At 56.3% G+C, this 16,260-nt stretch overlaps 1 protein-coding gene and 1 long non-coding RNA gene across 10 annotated transcripts; one reads left to right on the top strand and one right to left on the bottom strand.

Moving 5' to 3' along the window:
* Positions 1-203: 203 nt before the first annotated feature.
* Positions 204-13,900, top strand: ZC3HC1 (zinc finger C3HC-type containing 1). 2 transcript variants are annotated; one of them, XM_050970007.1, is made up of 10 exons: positions 204-374; positions 3,470-3,581; positions 5,361-5,511; positions 7,673-7,756; positions 8,928-9,055; positions 9,926-10,086; positions 11,562-11,781; positions 12,083-12,292; positions 12,428-12,637; positions 13,519-13,900. In XM_050970007.1, exons 1-10 carry the CDS (start codon positions 238-240, stop codon positions 13,585-13,587), a joined length of 1,482 nt encoding a protein of 493 aa, XP_050825964.1. In that variant the 5' UTR covers positions 204-237; the 3' UTR covers positions 13,588-13,900. The 2 variants fall into 2 exon arrangements, with proteins under 2 accessions (XP_050825964.1, XP_050825965.1); XM_050970008.1 differs by having other exon boundaries at positions 12,086-12,292; positions 13,519-13,742.
* Positions 3,575-5,456, bottom strand: LOC127059126 (uncharacterized). Of its 8 annotated transcripts, none has more exons than XR_007776596.1 (3): positions 4,911-5,426; positions 4,661-4,800; positions 3,575-4,465 (listed from the first exon to the last, which is right to left on the bottom strand). It is a non-coding gene; the product is annotated as an uncharacterized LOC127059126 (long non-coding RNA). The 8 variants fall into 8 exon arrangements; XR_007776598.1 differs by having other exon boundaries at positions 3,575-4,437; XR_007776599.1 differs by having other exon boundaries at positions 4,456-4,493; positions 4,911-5,427.
* Positions 13,901-16,260: the final 2,360 nt, after the last annotated feature.

The following is a 16,260-nucleotide window of genomic DNA, read 5'->3' as shown; positions in this document are numbered from 1 at the left end:
GAGAGCGGGGGCGCGGGGACATTCCCGGGGACACTCACGGGACCACCCGCGGGGACATTCGCGGCGACTTTCACGGGGGCGCCGGCGCTCCCCGAGCCCTTCGCGAGGTTTCGGAGGCCGCGCGGGGGCTGCGCGAGGCCATGAGCGACCCCGCGGCGCGGGCGGAACGATCGTGCGCGAGCGGAACGTTCGTGCGGGCCCGCGTTTCCCGGGCCGTGACGGGAGGGAGGGACCAAAATGGCGGCGCCCAGCGCCGGGGGAGCGGCGGCGGCGGCGGCCGGGGGGAACCGAGGGCGGCCGCCCCCCGTCACCCCCCGGCAGATCCGAGACCTCATCGAGGGCGGTATCGCCACCGAGGGGCCCGGGCCCGGCGGGTGAGGGCCGGCGGCGGGGGGACTCGCTGGCACCGAGCGGGAGTCGGGGGGAGGCCCGGCCGTGTGAGGGGAGGGGGAGGGCTGGGGACTCGTGAGGGAATCGGGGACCCCTCGGTGTTATTTGGGGTCCTGGGAGGGGGTTGGAGTCGGAGGGAGCGAGGCTGGAGGGGACTGGGAGGTGCTGGGAATTATTATTGGAGAGGGATAGCGGGAAAGGAGAGCGGGGAAATGAGCTGGGAGCAGCGGGAGGGCTGGGAGGGGGCACTGGTGGGACAGGGAGGCACTGGAAGGGACTCAGGGACACTTGGAATACTGGAAGGACGAGAACGCAGCAGTTGAAACAGAGACTGGGGCACTGAGAGGGCACTGAGAGGGTCCTGGGGGTGCTGGGAGGGACGGGGGTTACTGGAAAGGTACTGGGAGCACTGGCAGGGCACTGGGAGCACTGAGGGTACTGGGAGGGTACTGGGAGCACTGGCAGGGCACTGGGAGGGTACTGGGAGCACTGGCAGGGCACCGGGAGCACTGAGGGTACTGGGAGGGTACTGGGGGCACTGGAAGGATACTCAGGGTACTGAGAGGGTACTGGGGGTGCCTGGAGTGTACAGGGGTTACAGGAAAGGTACTGAGGGCACTGGGAGGGTACTGGGAAGGCACTGGGGACACTGGGAAGGTACTGGGAGCACTGGCAGGGCACTGGGGGCACTGAGGGTACTGGGAGGGTACTCAGGGTACTGGGAGCATGCTTGGGGCACTGGGAGGGTACTAGGGGATTGGGAGGGTACTCAGGGTACTGGGAGGGTATTGGGGGCACTGAGAGGGCACTGGGGACACTGGGAGGGTACTGGGAGGGCACTGGGAGGGTACTCAGGGTAATGGGAGGGTACTCGGGGTACTGGGAGCATGCTGGGGGCACTGGGAGGGTACTGGGAAGGTACTGGGTTACTGGGGGTACTGGGAGGGTACTCGGGGTACTGGGAGGGTATTGAGGGCACTGAGAGGGCACTGGGGACACTGGGAGGGTACTGGAGGTACTGAGAGGGTACTCGGGGTACTGGGAGCATGCTTGGGGCACTGGAAGGGTACTGGGTTACTGGAGGCACTGGGAGCATGCTTGGGGCACTGGGAGGGTACTGGGAGGGTACTGGGTTACTGGGGGCACTGGGAGGGTACTGGGAAGGTACTGGGAGCATGCTTGGGGCACTGGGAGGGTACTGGGTTACTGGGGGCACTGGGAGCATGCTTGGGGCACTGGGAGGGTACTGGGAAGGTACTGGGTTACTGGGGGCACTGGGAGGGTACTCGGGGTACTGGGAGGGTACTGGGTTACTGGGGGCACTGGGAGCATGCTTGGGGCACTGGGAGGGTACTGGGAAGGTACTGGGTTACTGGGGGCACTGGGAGGGTACTCGGGGTACTGGGAGCATGCTTGGGGCCCTGGAAGGGCACTGGGGGGGCCCTGGAGGGCAGCCCAGGTGAGTGACCCGAGGAGTCCCCATGGCCTGAAGTGGCCACGTCCTGGTCACAGTGGTCACACCTCGGTGGGGCACTGGGAGTCCCAGGGGTTACTGGGAGGCACTGGGAGCAGGGGGGGCTGAGCTTTGGGGGTGTCTCAGGAGCTCCCTTGTCCTGGCCATCCCTGAAGTTTGGCTGAATTCAGGTGCTGGGAGGAGGCCAAAGGGCAGCCATGGGATTGGCATTCCAGCCACAGATTGCAGTGCTGGGAACATCCCAGACATCCCAACCCTCAGTCTGCCCTTGCTGGGCTCAGAGGACAAACCCCTGTTCCCTCCTTGTCCCAGATCCCACTGGCCCAGCTCTCACTGGGGACACATTCCATTTTATTTGTTCATTGTTTTATTAAGAATTAATTAAAAGCTGGGAACGGGGAGCTCTGGAGCAGATCCTTGTCAGGACAAGCCTGGGGGATGGGGGGGTGAGGAAATGCTCTGGGCTTTGGTTTTAATCCTATTCCTAAAATCCAGCATTTCCTCAAAATCCTGCCTTTTGCTAAAATCCAGCCTTTTCTAAAATCCAACCTTTTCCCAAAATCCTATCTCTCCCTAAAATCCTGTCTCAATCAAAAATCCAGCCTTTTCCTAAATCCAGCCTTTTCCTAAATCCAGCCTTTTCCTAAATCCAGCCTTTTCCTAAATCCAGCCTTTTCCTAAATCCAGCCTTCTCCTAAATCCAGCCTTTTCCTAAATCCAGCCTGTTCCCAACTCCAGCCTTTTCCCAAATCCAGCCTGTTCCCAAATCCAGCCTTTCCCTAAACCCAGCCTGTTCCCAACTCCAGCCTTTCCCAAACCAGCCTGTTCCCAACTCCAGCCTTTCCAAACCCAGCCTGTTCCCAACTCCAGCCTTTTCCCAAACCCAGCCTGTTCCCAACTCCAGCCTTTCCCAAACCCAGCCTGTTCCCAGCTCCAGCCTTTCCCAACTCCAGCCTGTTCCCAACTCCAGCCTGTTCCCAGCTCCAGCCTTTCCCAAACCCAGCCTGTTCCCAACTCCAGCCTGTTCCCAACTCCAGCCTGTTCCCAACTCCAGCCTTTCCCAACTCCAGCCTTTCCCAAACCCAGCCTATTCCCAGCTCCAGCCTTTCCCAAACCCAGCCTGTTCCCAGCTCCAGCCTTTCCCAAACCCAGCCTGTTCCCAACTCCAGCCTTTCCCAAACCCAGCCTGTTCCCAACTCCAGCCTTTCCCAAACCCAGCCTGTTCCCAACTCCAGCCTTTCCAAACCCAGCCTGTTCCCAACTCCAGCCTTTCCCAAACCCAGCCTGTTCCCAGCTCCAGCCTTTCCCAAACCCAGCCTGTTCCCAACTCCAGCCTTTCCCCAAACCCAGCCTGTTCCCAACTCCAGCCTGTTCCCAACTCCAGCCTGTTCCCAGCTCCAGCCTTTCCCAAACCCAGCCTGTTCCCAACTCCAGCCTTTCCCCAAACCCAGCCTGTTCCCAACTCCAGCCTTTCCCAAACCCAGCCTGTTCCCAACTCCAGCCTTTCCCAAACCCAGCCTGTTCCCAACTCCAGCCTTTCCCCAAACCCAGCCTGTTCCCAAGTCCAGCTTTCCCAGGAGTTTCCCCTGCTGATTTTCCTTTCAGGAAGGACACGTCGGACTGCTCAGAGCAAGCCAATGGACCTTCCCAGCTTGAGGCTCCTTCCTTGGAATCTGCCAGCAGGGAGGCCTATTTCAGCAGGGTGGAAACATTCACCATATCCTTTGGGATGCTGGGAATTCCAGCTTGGAATTGTGGGTGAAGAGCCAGTGGAATCATTGATTCAATTCCTGGCCGTGCAGGGTTATCCCAAAATTCCTCCCTGTCCCTGAGAGCTGTCCAAAGGCTCCTGGAGCCTTGGAGCTGTGACCATTCCCTGGGGAAGACTCAGTGCCCCAGCACCCTCTGGGGAAGAGCCTTTCCTAAAATCCAGCTTTTTTCTAAATCCTGCCTTTTCCTGAAATCCAGCCTTTTCCTAAAATTTCAAATTTTTCTATAAGCTTTTCCTAAATAATCCAAACTTTTCCTAAATCCAGCCTCTTCCTCAAATCCAGCCTCTTCCTCAAATCATGCCTTTCCCTGAAATGCAACTTTTTTTGAAATCCAGCCTTTCCCTGAAATCCAGCCTTTGCCTAAACCAAACCTTTTCCTGAAATCCAGCCTCTTCCTAAATCCAGCCTCTTCCTAAATCCAGCCTCTTCCTAAATCCAGCCTCTTCCTAAATCCAGCCTCTTCCTAAATCCATCCTCTTCCTCAAATCCAGCCTCTTCCTAAATCCAGCCTCTTCCTAAATCCAGCCTTTTTCCTAAATCCAGCCTTTTCCTAAATCCAAGCTTTTCCTAAATCTAACCTTTTCCTAAATCCGGCCTTTTTCCTAAATCCGCTTTTCCTAAATCCGGCCTTTTTCCTAAATCCAGCCTTTTCCTAAATCCAGCCTTTTCCTAAATCCAGCCTTCTCCTAAACTCCCCCAGGCCAGCTCCCACAGTTCCCTGCGTTCCTGCCCTGCTCCCTGTCCCTGTCCCACCCGCCCCAAGCTCTCCCTCCCTGGGAATGTTTCCCCATCCCAGAAACCCTGGGAGCTGTGACGCTTGTCAGGAACCCTGGGAGCTGTGACCCTTGTCAGGGAACCTGGGAGCTGTGACCCTTGTCAGGGAACCAGGGAGCTGTGACCCTTGTCAGGGACCCTGGGAGCTGTGACCCTTGTCAGGAACCCTGGGAGCTGTGACCCTTGTCAGGGAACCTGGGAGCTGTGACCCTTGTCAGGGAACCTGGGAGCTGTGACCCCTGTCAGGCACCTGGGAGCTGTGACCCTTGTCAGGAACCCTGGGAGCTGTGACCCTTGTCAGGGACCCTGGGAGCTGTGACCCTTGTCAGGAACCCTGGGAGCTGTGACCCTTGTCAGGGAACCTGGGAGCTGTGACCCTTGTCAGGAACCCTGGGAGCTGTGACCCTTGTCAGGAACCCTGGGAGCTGTGACCCTTGTCAGGCACCTGGGAGCTGTGACCCTTGTCAGGGAACCAGGGAGCCGTGACCACTGTCAGGCACCTGGGAGCTGTGACCCTTGTCAGGGAACCTGGGAGCTGTGACCCTTGTCAGGAACCCTGGGAGCTGTGACCCTTGTCAGGGAACCTGGGAGCTGTGACCCTTGTCAGGGAACCTGGGAGCTGTGACCCTTGTCAGGAACCTGGGAGCTGTGACCCTTGTCAGGAACCCTGGGAGCTGTGACCCTTGCCAGGGACCCTGGGAGCTGTGACCCTTGTCAGGAACCCTGGGAGCTGTGACCCTTGTCAGGAACCCTGGGAGCTGTGACCCTTGTCGGGAACCTGGGAGCTGTGACCCTTGTCAGGGACCCTGGGAGCTGTGACCCTTGTCAGGGAACCTGGGAGCTGTGACCCTTGTCAGGCACCCTGGGAGCTGTGACCCTTGTCAGGAACCCTGGGAGCTGTGACCCTTGCCAGGGAACCTGGATCTGTGGTGTCTCCTTGACGGGCAGACCCCCTGAGGTGGGCGGGCAAGCCGGCGGCGCTGTCCCCGCTGGTGTGCGCGCGCTTCGGCTGGGTCAGCGTGGAGTGTGACATGCTGAGGTGCTCCAGCTGCCAGGCCTACCTGTGCATGAGCCTGCAGCTCGCCTTCGACCTCAGCAACTGTGAGTGGGGACGGCCAGAGGCAGGGGTTTGGGATTTGGGGGATTTGGGGGTATTTGGGGTCGCGGGGCGCAGCGCTTCCCGGGGCGGGGAGGTTGGGGAAGCAGCTCAGGGCCAGTGGGTGGTGTTCAGCTGGGGATGGGATAATCAATCCTGGTTTGTGGCAGGGAATTCCAGCTGGGAGAGGTCATGGGATCATAGGGAGTTTGGGTTGGGAGGGGTCTTAAAGCTCCTCCTCTTCTGTCCTGGTGTCCAGGGAATGACGGCCTCAGGGAGTGATGATTCCAAGGAATTATGGTTGCAGGGAATGATGGTGCCGGGAATGATGATCTCATGGAGTGATGGTTCCAAGGAATTATGCTTTCAGGGAATTATAGTTTCAGAGAATGATGGTGCCAGGAATGAGGGTCCTAAGGAATGATGCTCCCAGGGAATGATATTCCTTAGGAATGGCGTCTCGGGGAGGGATGATCCCAAAGAATGATGATCTCAGGGAATGCTGGTTCCAAGGAATGATGGTCCCAGGGAATGATAGTGCCAGGAATGATGGTCCCAGGGAATGCTGGTTCCATGGCACAGTGGTTCCAAGGAATGCTGGTCCCAGGGAATGATGGAATTCTCGCTGTAAGAAATGGCTTTTTTATGCTGGGATAAAACCTCTCCCAGCACACCCTGTCCCCACTGCTCCTTGTCCTCTCTGTGGAAAGGAGAACCCTCCATCCTCTTTGTACCCATCCCTTAAGGACTGGAAAACCCCAGAGAAGTTACAAACCTCAAATCAGAGCAGAGGGAATTATCCAAAAACATCTGAAACACTTCCAGGCTTGGGGCACTGCTCACCTCTTGGACTGTTCCAGAGTTGGATCATCTTGGTAGAGAAATAGTTCCTCATGTTGAGCCTGAGCTTCCCCTGGGGCAGCTCTGAGCCATTCCCATGCTGGAATTCCATGCCAGTCCTGCCACAGGATTCCAGGGAGAAGAGCTCAGCACTTCCCTCCTCCAGAAGGTGCAGAGTTCACCCCTCATCCTCCTTTTCTCCAAACAATCCCAAGGCTCCCAGCCTCTTTCCAGGTTTTCCAGCCATTTCTCCAGCCACATTTCCCTCTGGATGCATTTAAGGATCTGAAAATCCTTTTAAAAATTCTCTTTTCTTTCCCAATTCCTCGATCTGCTTCCCTGATCCTCCACTGAATTTTTCCAGTGTGGAAAAATTGATTGGTGGTTGCTGCTCACCAAAGCCATTCAGGCAGAAATTACATTGTGAGATTTAATTAATGAACTCCTCGTTATCCCACAAGGCAGTGTCATCCCCACTTCTCAATTTTCCTGGCTGCAGTTGCCCTGGAAGCAAACAGGGAGCACATTCCTGCTGCCTGCCAGGTGCTGCCATGTGGGAATTCTGAGCCTTTCCTTTTGGGTCACTCAGGATCAACATTCCCTATTTATTCAGATTATCTCTGGTAAATAAACCTTGGCCTAATTATTCCATTGGAAATCACACTGGGTTAGGAAAATCTAAAATAATCAAAGATGGGGAGGAGGCAGTGAAAAACAAATTGAAAAAGAAATTATTTGGTTCTGAAAGTGTAAGTGAAATGAAATGTCAGATCTTTTTTTGGGTTTTTGGGGGAAGTTTGATTTCCAGACATGGCTGGGATTTGGCTCCTGCAGCCAGGGTGGAGGGATCAGCTCAGCCAGGGGTTGGCAGCATCCCAGGAGGAGAAACTGGCAGGAACCAGCAGGTTTTGTGCCCGTGGTTGGCTGGGGCTGTTTTTCCACAGGCTCCCCTGCTCCTGTGCCTGGGAAAGGGAGGGATTTTGGCTGTGGGCAGGTGGAACTGCTGAGGTGACATTTGGGGCTGCCTGAGGGAGCCTGGAATTCCTCTTGGTGGGAAAGGGGGGGAAGTCTGAGGTTGGCATCCTGAGCTGCTGAGAATTTGGAACTTTCTGTGCTGAAAGGCACATAGAATTTAAAATTCTCAGTCTCCAGGATTCCAGCAGTCTGAGGTGAAGCTTCCAGCCTCAGGCAGCATCCTGGGAAATCCTGGGAAAGCATCCCAGGGAACTCTGCCATCCTGGTGGCTTCCTCTCCTGCCTTGCTTTCCCTGGCCATTCCCTGAGCAGGTGGCTGTGCAGGGCAGTATCCCTGAGTTTTTCCCTGCAGACAAAGAACGCTGTGAGGAGCTCAGGAAGGCCCTGAGCACTGCCCACGAGAAGTTCTGCTTCTGGCCAGACAGCCCCTGCCCAGGTGGGTGCCTCAGATTCCTGCATTATTCCCATTTTTTCCCCCTTTCCATTGTTGTTCCTGCCATCACTCTCTCCTTTGCCCTGTGGGAATGATGGAATGCAGCAGGAAGGCAGCATCCCTGAGCAGCCTCAGCAGATGAAAGCCCCAGGGCTGTATCCAGCTTTCCCTGACCTTTGGGTGCCTCTGGAGCAGTTAAAATGGTTTTGGGTTGTACCTGGGAGGGGACAGGGCAGGTTGGATGTCATGGAATGCTCAGAGAGGGATAGATCCTGTCTTGGGAGCTGTGCTGCTTGGGAATGCTGTGAAGGGAAAAGGCTGTGCTGAGCTTTTCCTCTAAAAGCCAGGAAAACAATCATGGAATTGTTGGGGTTGGAAGGGACCTCAGAACCCCTCCAGGGACACCTCCCACTGTCCCAGGTTGTTCCAAACCCCATCCAGCCTGGCCTGGGACACTGCAGGGATGCAGGGACAGCCCCAGCTGCTCTGGCAGTTCCAGCCCAGGCAGGAATTCCTCATTGCCCAGATCCCATCCATGCCTGCCCTCTGGCAGTGGGAGCCATTCCCTGGCTCCTGTCCCTCTGTCCCTTGTCCCCAGTCCCTCTGCAGCTCTTCTGGAGCCCTTGCAGGCCCTGGAATGTGCTGGAAGCTCCCCATGGATCCTTCCCTTCTCCATGGGAACATTCCCAGCTCTCCCAGGCTGACATTGGATCCATCTCCTCCCCAAGACATTCATGGACCCAGGGGCTTCACTTGGAATCTCAGGAAACCATGAAGGGTCTCCCTTCCCTTCTCCTCTCTTTTCTCTCCCCATTTTCCATCCAAATCCCTGGGGATGGATTCTGAGTGTCCCAAATCCCAGATCCCAGAGCAGTTTGGGTGGGAAGGGACCTCAAAGCTCATTCCAGGGACACCTCCCCTATCCCAGGCTGCTCCAATCCTTCCTTGGACACTGCAGGGATGCAGGGGCAGCCCCAGCTGCTCTGGCAGTTCCAGCCCAGGCAGGAATTCCTCATTGCCAAGATCCCACCTAAACTTTTCCTCCTTCAGCTTAAGGTCACTCCCTCTTATCCCATCACTGCCTTGACCTGGAGAGCCTGGCTGGGCTGTGCCCTGCCTTTCCCTGTGGGCTGAGGGGGGCTGGCAGTGCTGAGCCCAGCTCTGCCCTCCCCAGATCGCTTTGCCAGGCTGCTGGTGGACGAGCCCCGGGTCCTTCTCCAGGACTTCCTGGATCGCTTCCAGAGCCTGTGTCAGCTGGAGCTGCAGCTGCCCTCCCTCAGACCAGAAGACCTGAAGAACATGGTGAGTTCCTTCCTGCTCTCAAAATCTGCAGCATTCCAGGCTCCAGGGATGAGCCTGGGCCCACCCAAAATCAGGGATTTCAGCCTGTGTGCATGTGAGGCATCTGCTCCCACCTGGTTTTTCCCCTTGGACGTTCCCCATGTGGTGGTTCCACCATGGAAACGTGTAAAGAGGGGTTTGGAATGGCTCATCAGCTGGGAAGTGTGGCTGGTTCCCACTCTGGACCTTTCCCAGGGTCCAGATTTGGGATCCCACAGAGTCCTTTGGGAGCTCTCCCTGGCAGCTCCAGCACTCCATGAGAAGGGGCAGCCCACAGATCACTCCTTTAGCTGGGATGTCTGGAGGCAGGAATTTGGGATGCCAGGGGCTACCACCCTGAACCTGAGGTGTGGGCAGAGACCTGGGAAGGTGAAGGAGCCAGAGGAGGCTCCACAAGCAGGAGGGAAAAGCAGGAAAAGCCAGGAACAAGTGTGGAATTGTCAGAGCAGGAAGCTGTCGTGGCCCTGCTCTGCTGCAGCCAAGTCTGGCTGGTTGGACACTCCTTTGCCAGCGAGCAGATGGCTCTGGGCAGGCAGGGGCTGTGTGGGATCCAGGGAATCTTCATCCATTCAGCACAACCCAGGGGTACTTTAGGGCTGGCTGAGCTGGGAAAGCACCGGGGACTCCCAAAGGCACGTCAGGGTGGGATCTGCTCCTCCTCAGGGGGCAGCTGGTGCTGGGCACTGCATGGAATGGGGAGGCAGAGGCAGGCAGGATTGCTCTGAGTGCCTTTTCCCTGTTCCCCAGAGTTGGGGGTGCAAAAGGGATTGTTCTCCATGTGGGGCAGGATTTGGGAGTAAAACCAGTGCATTTTATCCCTGTGCTCTGCAGTCCCTGACAGAGGAAAGGATCACTCGGCTCCTCCAGCTCATCGGGGAGGAGCTGGAGCACAAAGGGACAGAGGGAGAGAAGGCTCCTGGGAAGTTTTCCACGGAAATCCTGCAGGTGCACGTTCCTGCCTGCATCCTGGCGCTGTGTGGCTGGACCTGCAGGTGGGCAGGGCTGCAGGGCTGGGCCTGACAGTCCCTCACACTCTGGGCTGGCCAGGAAAGCTCTTAGAGGCTGGAGGGATGTGGAATGTTCCTCCTGTGGAATGTTCAGGATCCCTTTTTTCACTATTTTCCCTCTTTTTCACCATGCTTCTGCCTACCTGATTTTATTTTCCCATTTTTTCTCCTGTTTCATTTGTTGTCACTATTTTCCAATTTTTTCTCTTTTTCACTAGGATCCTGCTTCCCATAGTTAACCATTGCCCCACTTTTCCACTACATTCCTGCTTCCCTTATTTTACCACTCTTTTCCCTCTTTTTTACTAGGATCCTGCTTCCCTTTTTTAACTACTTTCACACTTTTCCACTTGTTTTACCACTTTTTTTCCTCTTTTCCCCCTCTGTTCCTGCTTCCTGGCAAGGCAAAACACAACTGGGCCAGTTTAAATCCACATCATAAATGGGATTTAATGGACTTATTTCCCTGACTTTTCCAAGCCCAGGCTTATCCCTGACCACCTCTCCTGACTTTCCCTAGCCCTGGAAGTGTCCAAGGCTGGGTTGGACAGGGCTTGGAGCAACCTGGGATAGTGGGAGGTGTCCCTGCCCATGAGGGCTTGGAATGTGATGAGCTTTAAGATCCCTTTCAGCCTATCCTGTGATCCCATGAGGATTCCCTGAGAATTACATGAGGATCCCATGAGGATCCTATGATGATCCCATGAGGATCCCATGAGGATCCCATGAGAATTCCATGAGGATTCCCACGAAGATTCCCATGAGGATTCCCATGAGGATCCCATGAGGATTCCAATGAGGATTGCCATGAGGATTTCTATGAGGACCCCATGAGGATTCCCATGAGGATTCCCATGAGGATTCCAATGAGGATTGCCATGAGGATTCCATGAGGATCCCATGAGGACCCTATGAGGACCCTATGAGGACCCTATGAGGACCCTATGAGGATTCCATGAGGATCCCCGTGAGGATTCCCATGAGGATCCCATGAGAACCCTATGAGGATTCCCATGAGGATCCCATGAGGACCCTATGAGGATTCCCATGAGGATCCCATGAGGGTCCCATGAGGGTCCCATGAGGATCCCATGAGGAATCTATGAGGATTCCTATGAGGATCCCATGAAGATTCCCATGAGGATTCCTACGAGGATCCCAGGAGGATTCCCACGAGGATTCCCACGAGGATTCCCACGAGGATTCCCATGAGGATTCCCATGAGGATTGCCATGAGGATCCCATGAGAACCCTATGAGGACCCTATGAGGATTCCATGAGGATCCCCGTGAGGATTCCCATGAGGATCCCATGAGAACCCTATGAGGATTCCCATGAGGATTCCAATGAGGATTGCCATGAGGATCTCATGAGGATCCCATGAGGACCCTATAAGGATTCCCATGATGATTCCCATGAGGATCCCACGAGGATCCCATGACTTGGCTCTGTCCCTGCAGCGCTGCCTCGGGCTCCATGAACCTCTCGGTGATCACCTGCTCCCGCTGCATGAGGAAGGTGGGGTTGTGGGGCTTCCACCAGCTGGAATCTGCTGCAGCCCCAGAGCTGGATCCCTGTGGCTCCAGCAGCAGCACCCCGGCTGCTCCCGAGCGCTTCCCGCCCGTCCCCACCTCCCCACGCAGGATGCTGACACGGAGCCAGGACCCAGCATCTGAGCAGGTACATCCTGGGCTCTCTGGGCAGGACAGGCACCCTTGGCCAGCTCCAGGTGCTCCAGATCCCTCCCCCACATCTGGTGGACACATTCCTGTGGGGGGAAGGGCTCCTGTGGGGTGGCTGAGGAGGACTGGAGCAGGACAGGGCCCCTTGGTGAGCAGAGGAGCTCCAAATCCCTCCCCCACATCTGGTGGACACATCCCTGTGGTGGGAAGGGCTCCTGTGGGGTGGCTGAGGAGGACTGGAGCAGGACAGGGCCCCTTGGTGAGCAGAGGAGCTCCATGGAAGCCGTTTCTGCCCCCAGCAGCACGAGAAGAGCCCATCCCCAGCCGTGGCTCGCCCCCGGGGTTGGGACTCTCCCAGCTCCATGGACAGGGGTGAGCTGGATGTGAGCAGCCCCACCCTGAGGAGCCGTCCCGTGACCCGGAGCATGGGACAGGGGGACACCATGGAAGTGCCATCCAGCCCTGTCCGCAGGGCCAAGCGCGCGCGGCTCTGCTCCTCCAGCAGCTCGGTGAGTGACCTGGGCAGGGAGCTCCTGATCCAGGGATCTGCTGTTGGGCTGGGCTTTGGGCACCAAGAGGGTTTCTTGGAGTCTCTAAAGCATGCCATTGTTGTGTCCCTTCTCTGTCACCTCCTCGCTTCCCAGGACACTTCCATGAGGAGCTTCTTTCACCCCAGCTCTCAGCACCGTGATTGGTGTCCCTGGGTCAGCACTGGGGAGGGAGAGGAATCCCTGGAAGATGCTGCATCCCAGACAGAGAAGGAGCCTGGGAAGGCCGAGCCAGGCTGGGAAGTGGTGCTGAAGAGGCTCCTTGGCATCCAAAAATGTGACACAGTGCCCGAAACAGAGCCAGTGGTGAGCCTGGGGCATCCCAACTTGTCCAGGCAGCAAAAATTTGGGATGGGTGGATTTTGTTTGGGATCAGTCCCAGCCAGGTGACAAGGACCAAGCTGCAGAGCTTGAGCCCTGGCATTCCCACAGCCAGGCTCCATCCAAGGCTGGGCTGTGCTGGAGCTGCTCGAGGGCTGCTATAAATAACAGTGCTGCCCAAGATCTGGTTTCATTTCCCAGAGTGTCCCCAGAGCTCCTCTCTGCAGCCATCCCCATTCCTGGCTCCAGGCTCTTGGGGTGCCAGCTTTGCTGAGGCCACAACTCCCTCCCCATGTGGCTGTAGAGCAGCTGCTGCCTCCCTGGATCTCATTATCCACTTAGATTGGTCCTGCCAGCTCCTTCTTGCTTCACTTGGAGCTCAGGGGAGCGGTGGAGCATTCCCCCTTCCGGATTTGTCCTGGGGCTTTTGTGGGATTTGTGTCCCCAACAGGTCCTGTCTAGTGGGAGGTGTCCTTGCCCACTGCAGGGGGCTGGAACTGGGTGATCTTTAATGTCCCTCCAACCCAAACCATTCCATGATTCTGTGATTCTGCCATGTGCCAGAAAAGCTCCAGATGGTCCAGCAGGATCAGTCACAAGTCAGAGGCACCAGACCCAGCTGGAGCAGGGGATGGTTGGGGTCCCTTCCTGCTTCGTGGGGTCCCTTCCTTCTTGCTTGTAGTCTCCTTGTTGTCCCCTCCAGCTGGCAAACTGGGATCATGAGGATAAGGATCAAAGGGCTGTCCTGGCAGCCAGCTGGGATATTTTGGATGGTTTTTTGCTGCAGTTTCTCCTCGTGGCAGTTGCAGGTCCTGCTCCAGTGCCTTGACCTGTGGCTGTTGTTGCTCTGTTCCCATCTTTTCCAGAGCCTCTCGGAGAAGTCCTGCAAGGTGTTCCGCATTTTCCGGCAGTGGGAGAGCATGAATTCCTCCTGAGCACGCTGCTGCCTCTGGGAGCCAGCCCGGGGCAGGGGACACACCCAAAGGGGGACACACCCAAAGGGGGACACACCCACAGCTCTGCGTGGCTCCTGCGGCAGCTCCATGCTGGGAGAGGCAGCCCCGGCCATGCTGGGATCCCCCTCCCTGACTGCCCTGCTGGAGCCATCACAAACTGCTGCTGTGTCCCTCCCTCCGAGGGCTGCCTGGAGCTGGGATGTGCTGTGGGCCCGTGGGGTGACAAGGGGACATTGTCACCTCCCCAGGAAGTGATGCCAGGTGGGAATAAACATTTCATTTTTGTTGTTTTTTTCTTTTTCCTTCCTGCTGGCGTGGTGCTTTTTCCCAGGGCAGGAGGAGGTCAGGACCTGGTGTGGCTCCTGTATCCCTTGGGATTCTTGTCCTTGTGGGATCACATCCCACTGCCTCCCTGTTTCCCACTCCACATTCTGTTGTCTCCTTTGCCTGCTGTGGGCACTTTTCCATTGCCTCAGTCCCTGTCCCTCTGCTGATGGCCACTTTGGGGTGATGAATCCCTCTGGTTGGAGGGTGGGATTCCCAAAACCTGGGAAGAGGGGAGTTTCCATGGCTTGGGCTGCTGGGAAGGGAGTGGTTTCATCTCCATCCTTGAGGATACTGAGGAAAGGGCTTTGGGAAGGGCTGGGATTCCACAGACAACCTGGCACAGTTGGGTCTCCTCCCTCTAGGTCTGTGCTGTGGGTGGAGGCACAGGGATATGTCATTCCTTTGGGTTGGTTTGTTTTTTTGAGGAAAGGATCTCCTGCCTCCATTTCCCCAGCCCCAGCTCCGAGGTTTCACCTGTCTCATGCCCTTGGATGGATTTTGGGATTCTGGCTGCGCTGTGCCTGGGAATGCAGTGCTGCCTTGGTCAGGGCTGATCCTGCCTCTCCCTGAACCCCAAAACTTTGGGGAGCACCTGCCCACCCGGGTGCTTCTGGGATCCACTGTTTTGGGATCCCATGGGAAGCAGCAGGCCCTGAATTTGAGTGGGTTCCCTTCCTTTCCCTAATTACAGGGCCCTAATGAGGGGCTGCTGCACCCCATGGCCCTGCTGGGCTGGGAGTTGGGGTGGAAATGGGGATACCCCCAATCCAGAGGGAGGAGGAGGGGCTGGGAAGTGCCTGGGATGGGCAGGGAAGAGCCCCTTTTCCAGCTGCCTGGACCCACAGATCCCCCAGCAGCCCCCCAAGCTTTCCCCATTCCTTGCATCTCCCTGGAACTCTGCTTTCCCCATTTCCAGTGGTTTCCAGCAGCTCCCTTTGGCTCCCTCTATTCCCTACATTCCCTATCCATGGATTCTCCTGGCTCCCCCATCTCTGTCAGGGAACCACCAAATCATGGGATGCACCCAATCCAGAGAGGATGGTATTCCCATCCCAGGGTGGAAAGCCCAGCCACAACTCCTCCCCTCCGTCCCAATTTCCAGAGGATCCCCAAAATTCCCTCTGCACCCACATTCCAAGGTTTGGGTACTGTAAGAGTGGCCTTGAGGTGTTCCAAAAAGGAGCAGGGTGCTGTTGTAGTCCCTGACATCCTGGAATAATCCCTGGTGTTTCAAAGCTGGTGTTTCACAGATGGAATAGAAGCATTCCAAGAAATTATGGTAAAATCCTTGTTTTTCCCTATCCAGTTCTCCCAGTTGCTTGGAACTAGTCAGGGAATATTATGGCCTGGGAAATACAGGATCCTCTATCCCAAGTTTTCCAGCTGCTCAGCTCAAATAGAACCCCGTTCCCCTGCCAAATTCCCCCCTGGAATGTGGGGTGTGGATTTGAGTCCCTCCAGGTGATGTCACCTCCTGCCCCTGCCAAACTCAGGGCATGTTGGGGCATTAAGTGGAGGAGTTTTTTTTGGGATTCTTTGGCTGTGTCTCCTCCCCACAGGGGGAGGAAGCACCAGGGCAGATTTCTGGGATGATGCCGGGGTCAGGAATGTGGGGTGGGGAGGTTCCACACTGTCAGGAATCCCATCAGTTTGGGAGACACCCATTAGTGCTGTCATCATCCGGCTGGGGAAACTGAGGCACAGGGAAATGCTCGGGTGATGTCCCAGCGGAAATCCGGAGTGGTGACTCCTGCTGTGGGGCCTGGCCAGCTGCCACATTCCTGCCTGCATTGAACAGCATTGCCGTGGGCAAACCCCATATTCTGGATGGACAAACCCCATATTCTATATGGGCAGACCCCATATTCTATATGTGCAGACCCCATATTCTGGATGGACAAACCCCATATTCTATATGGGCAGACCCCATATTCTGGATGGGCAGACCCCATATTCTATATGGGCAAACCTCATATGCTGTATGAGCAAAGCCCATATTCTATATGGGCAGACCCCATATTCTGGATGGGCAGACCCCATATGCTGGATGGGCAAACCCCATATTCTATATGGGCAGACCCCGTATTCTGGATGGGCAGACCCCATATTCTATATGGGCAAACCTCATATGCTGTATTGGCAAAGCCCATATTCTATATGGACAAACTCCATATTCTCAGAGGACAGACCCCATATTCTGGATGGGCAAACCCCATATGTTGTATGGGCAAACCCCATATGCTGTGTGGGTAAACCCCATGTGCTTTATGGGCAAACCCCAAAGTCTATATAGGCAAACCCCATTTTCTGTATGGGCAAACCCCA

The sequence above is a fragment of the Serinus canaria genome, chromosome 1A, assembly GCF_022539315.1.
Source record: "Serinus canaria isolate serCan28SL12 chromosome 1A, serCan2020, whole genome shotgun sequence".
Classification (NCBI taxonomy): Eukaryota; Metazoa; Chordata; class Aves; order Passeriformes; family Fringillidae; genus Serinus; species Serinus canaria.
This window is presented reverse-complemented; position numbering and strand designations above follow the sequence as displayed.

Bases quoted from the DNA above. Each gene is read 5' to 3' on its own strand.
- ZC3HC1 (XM_050970007.1), top strand. From the start codon at position 238: ATGGCGGCGCCCAGCGCCGGGGGAGCGGCGGCGGCGGCGGCCGGGGGG. The intron at 375-3,469 runs GTGAGGGCCGGC...TTTTCCTTTCAG, and splicing joins GAGGGGCCCGGGCCCGGCGG to GAAGGACACGTCGGACTGCT. The intron at 10,087-11,561 runs GTGGGCAGGGCT...CTGTCCCTGCAG, and splicing joins CTGTGTGGCTGGACCTGCAG to CGCTGCCTCGGGCTCCATGA.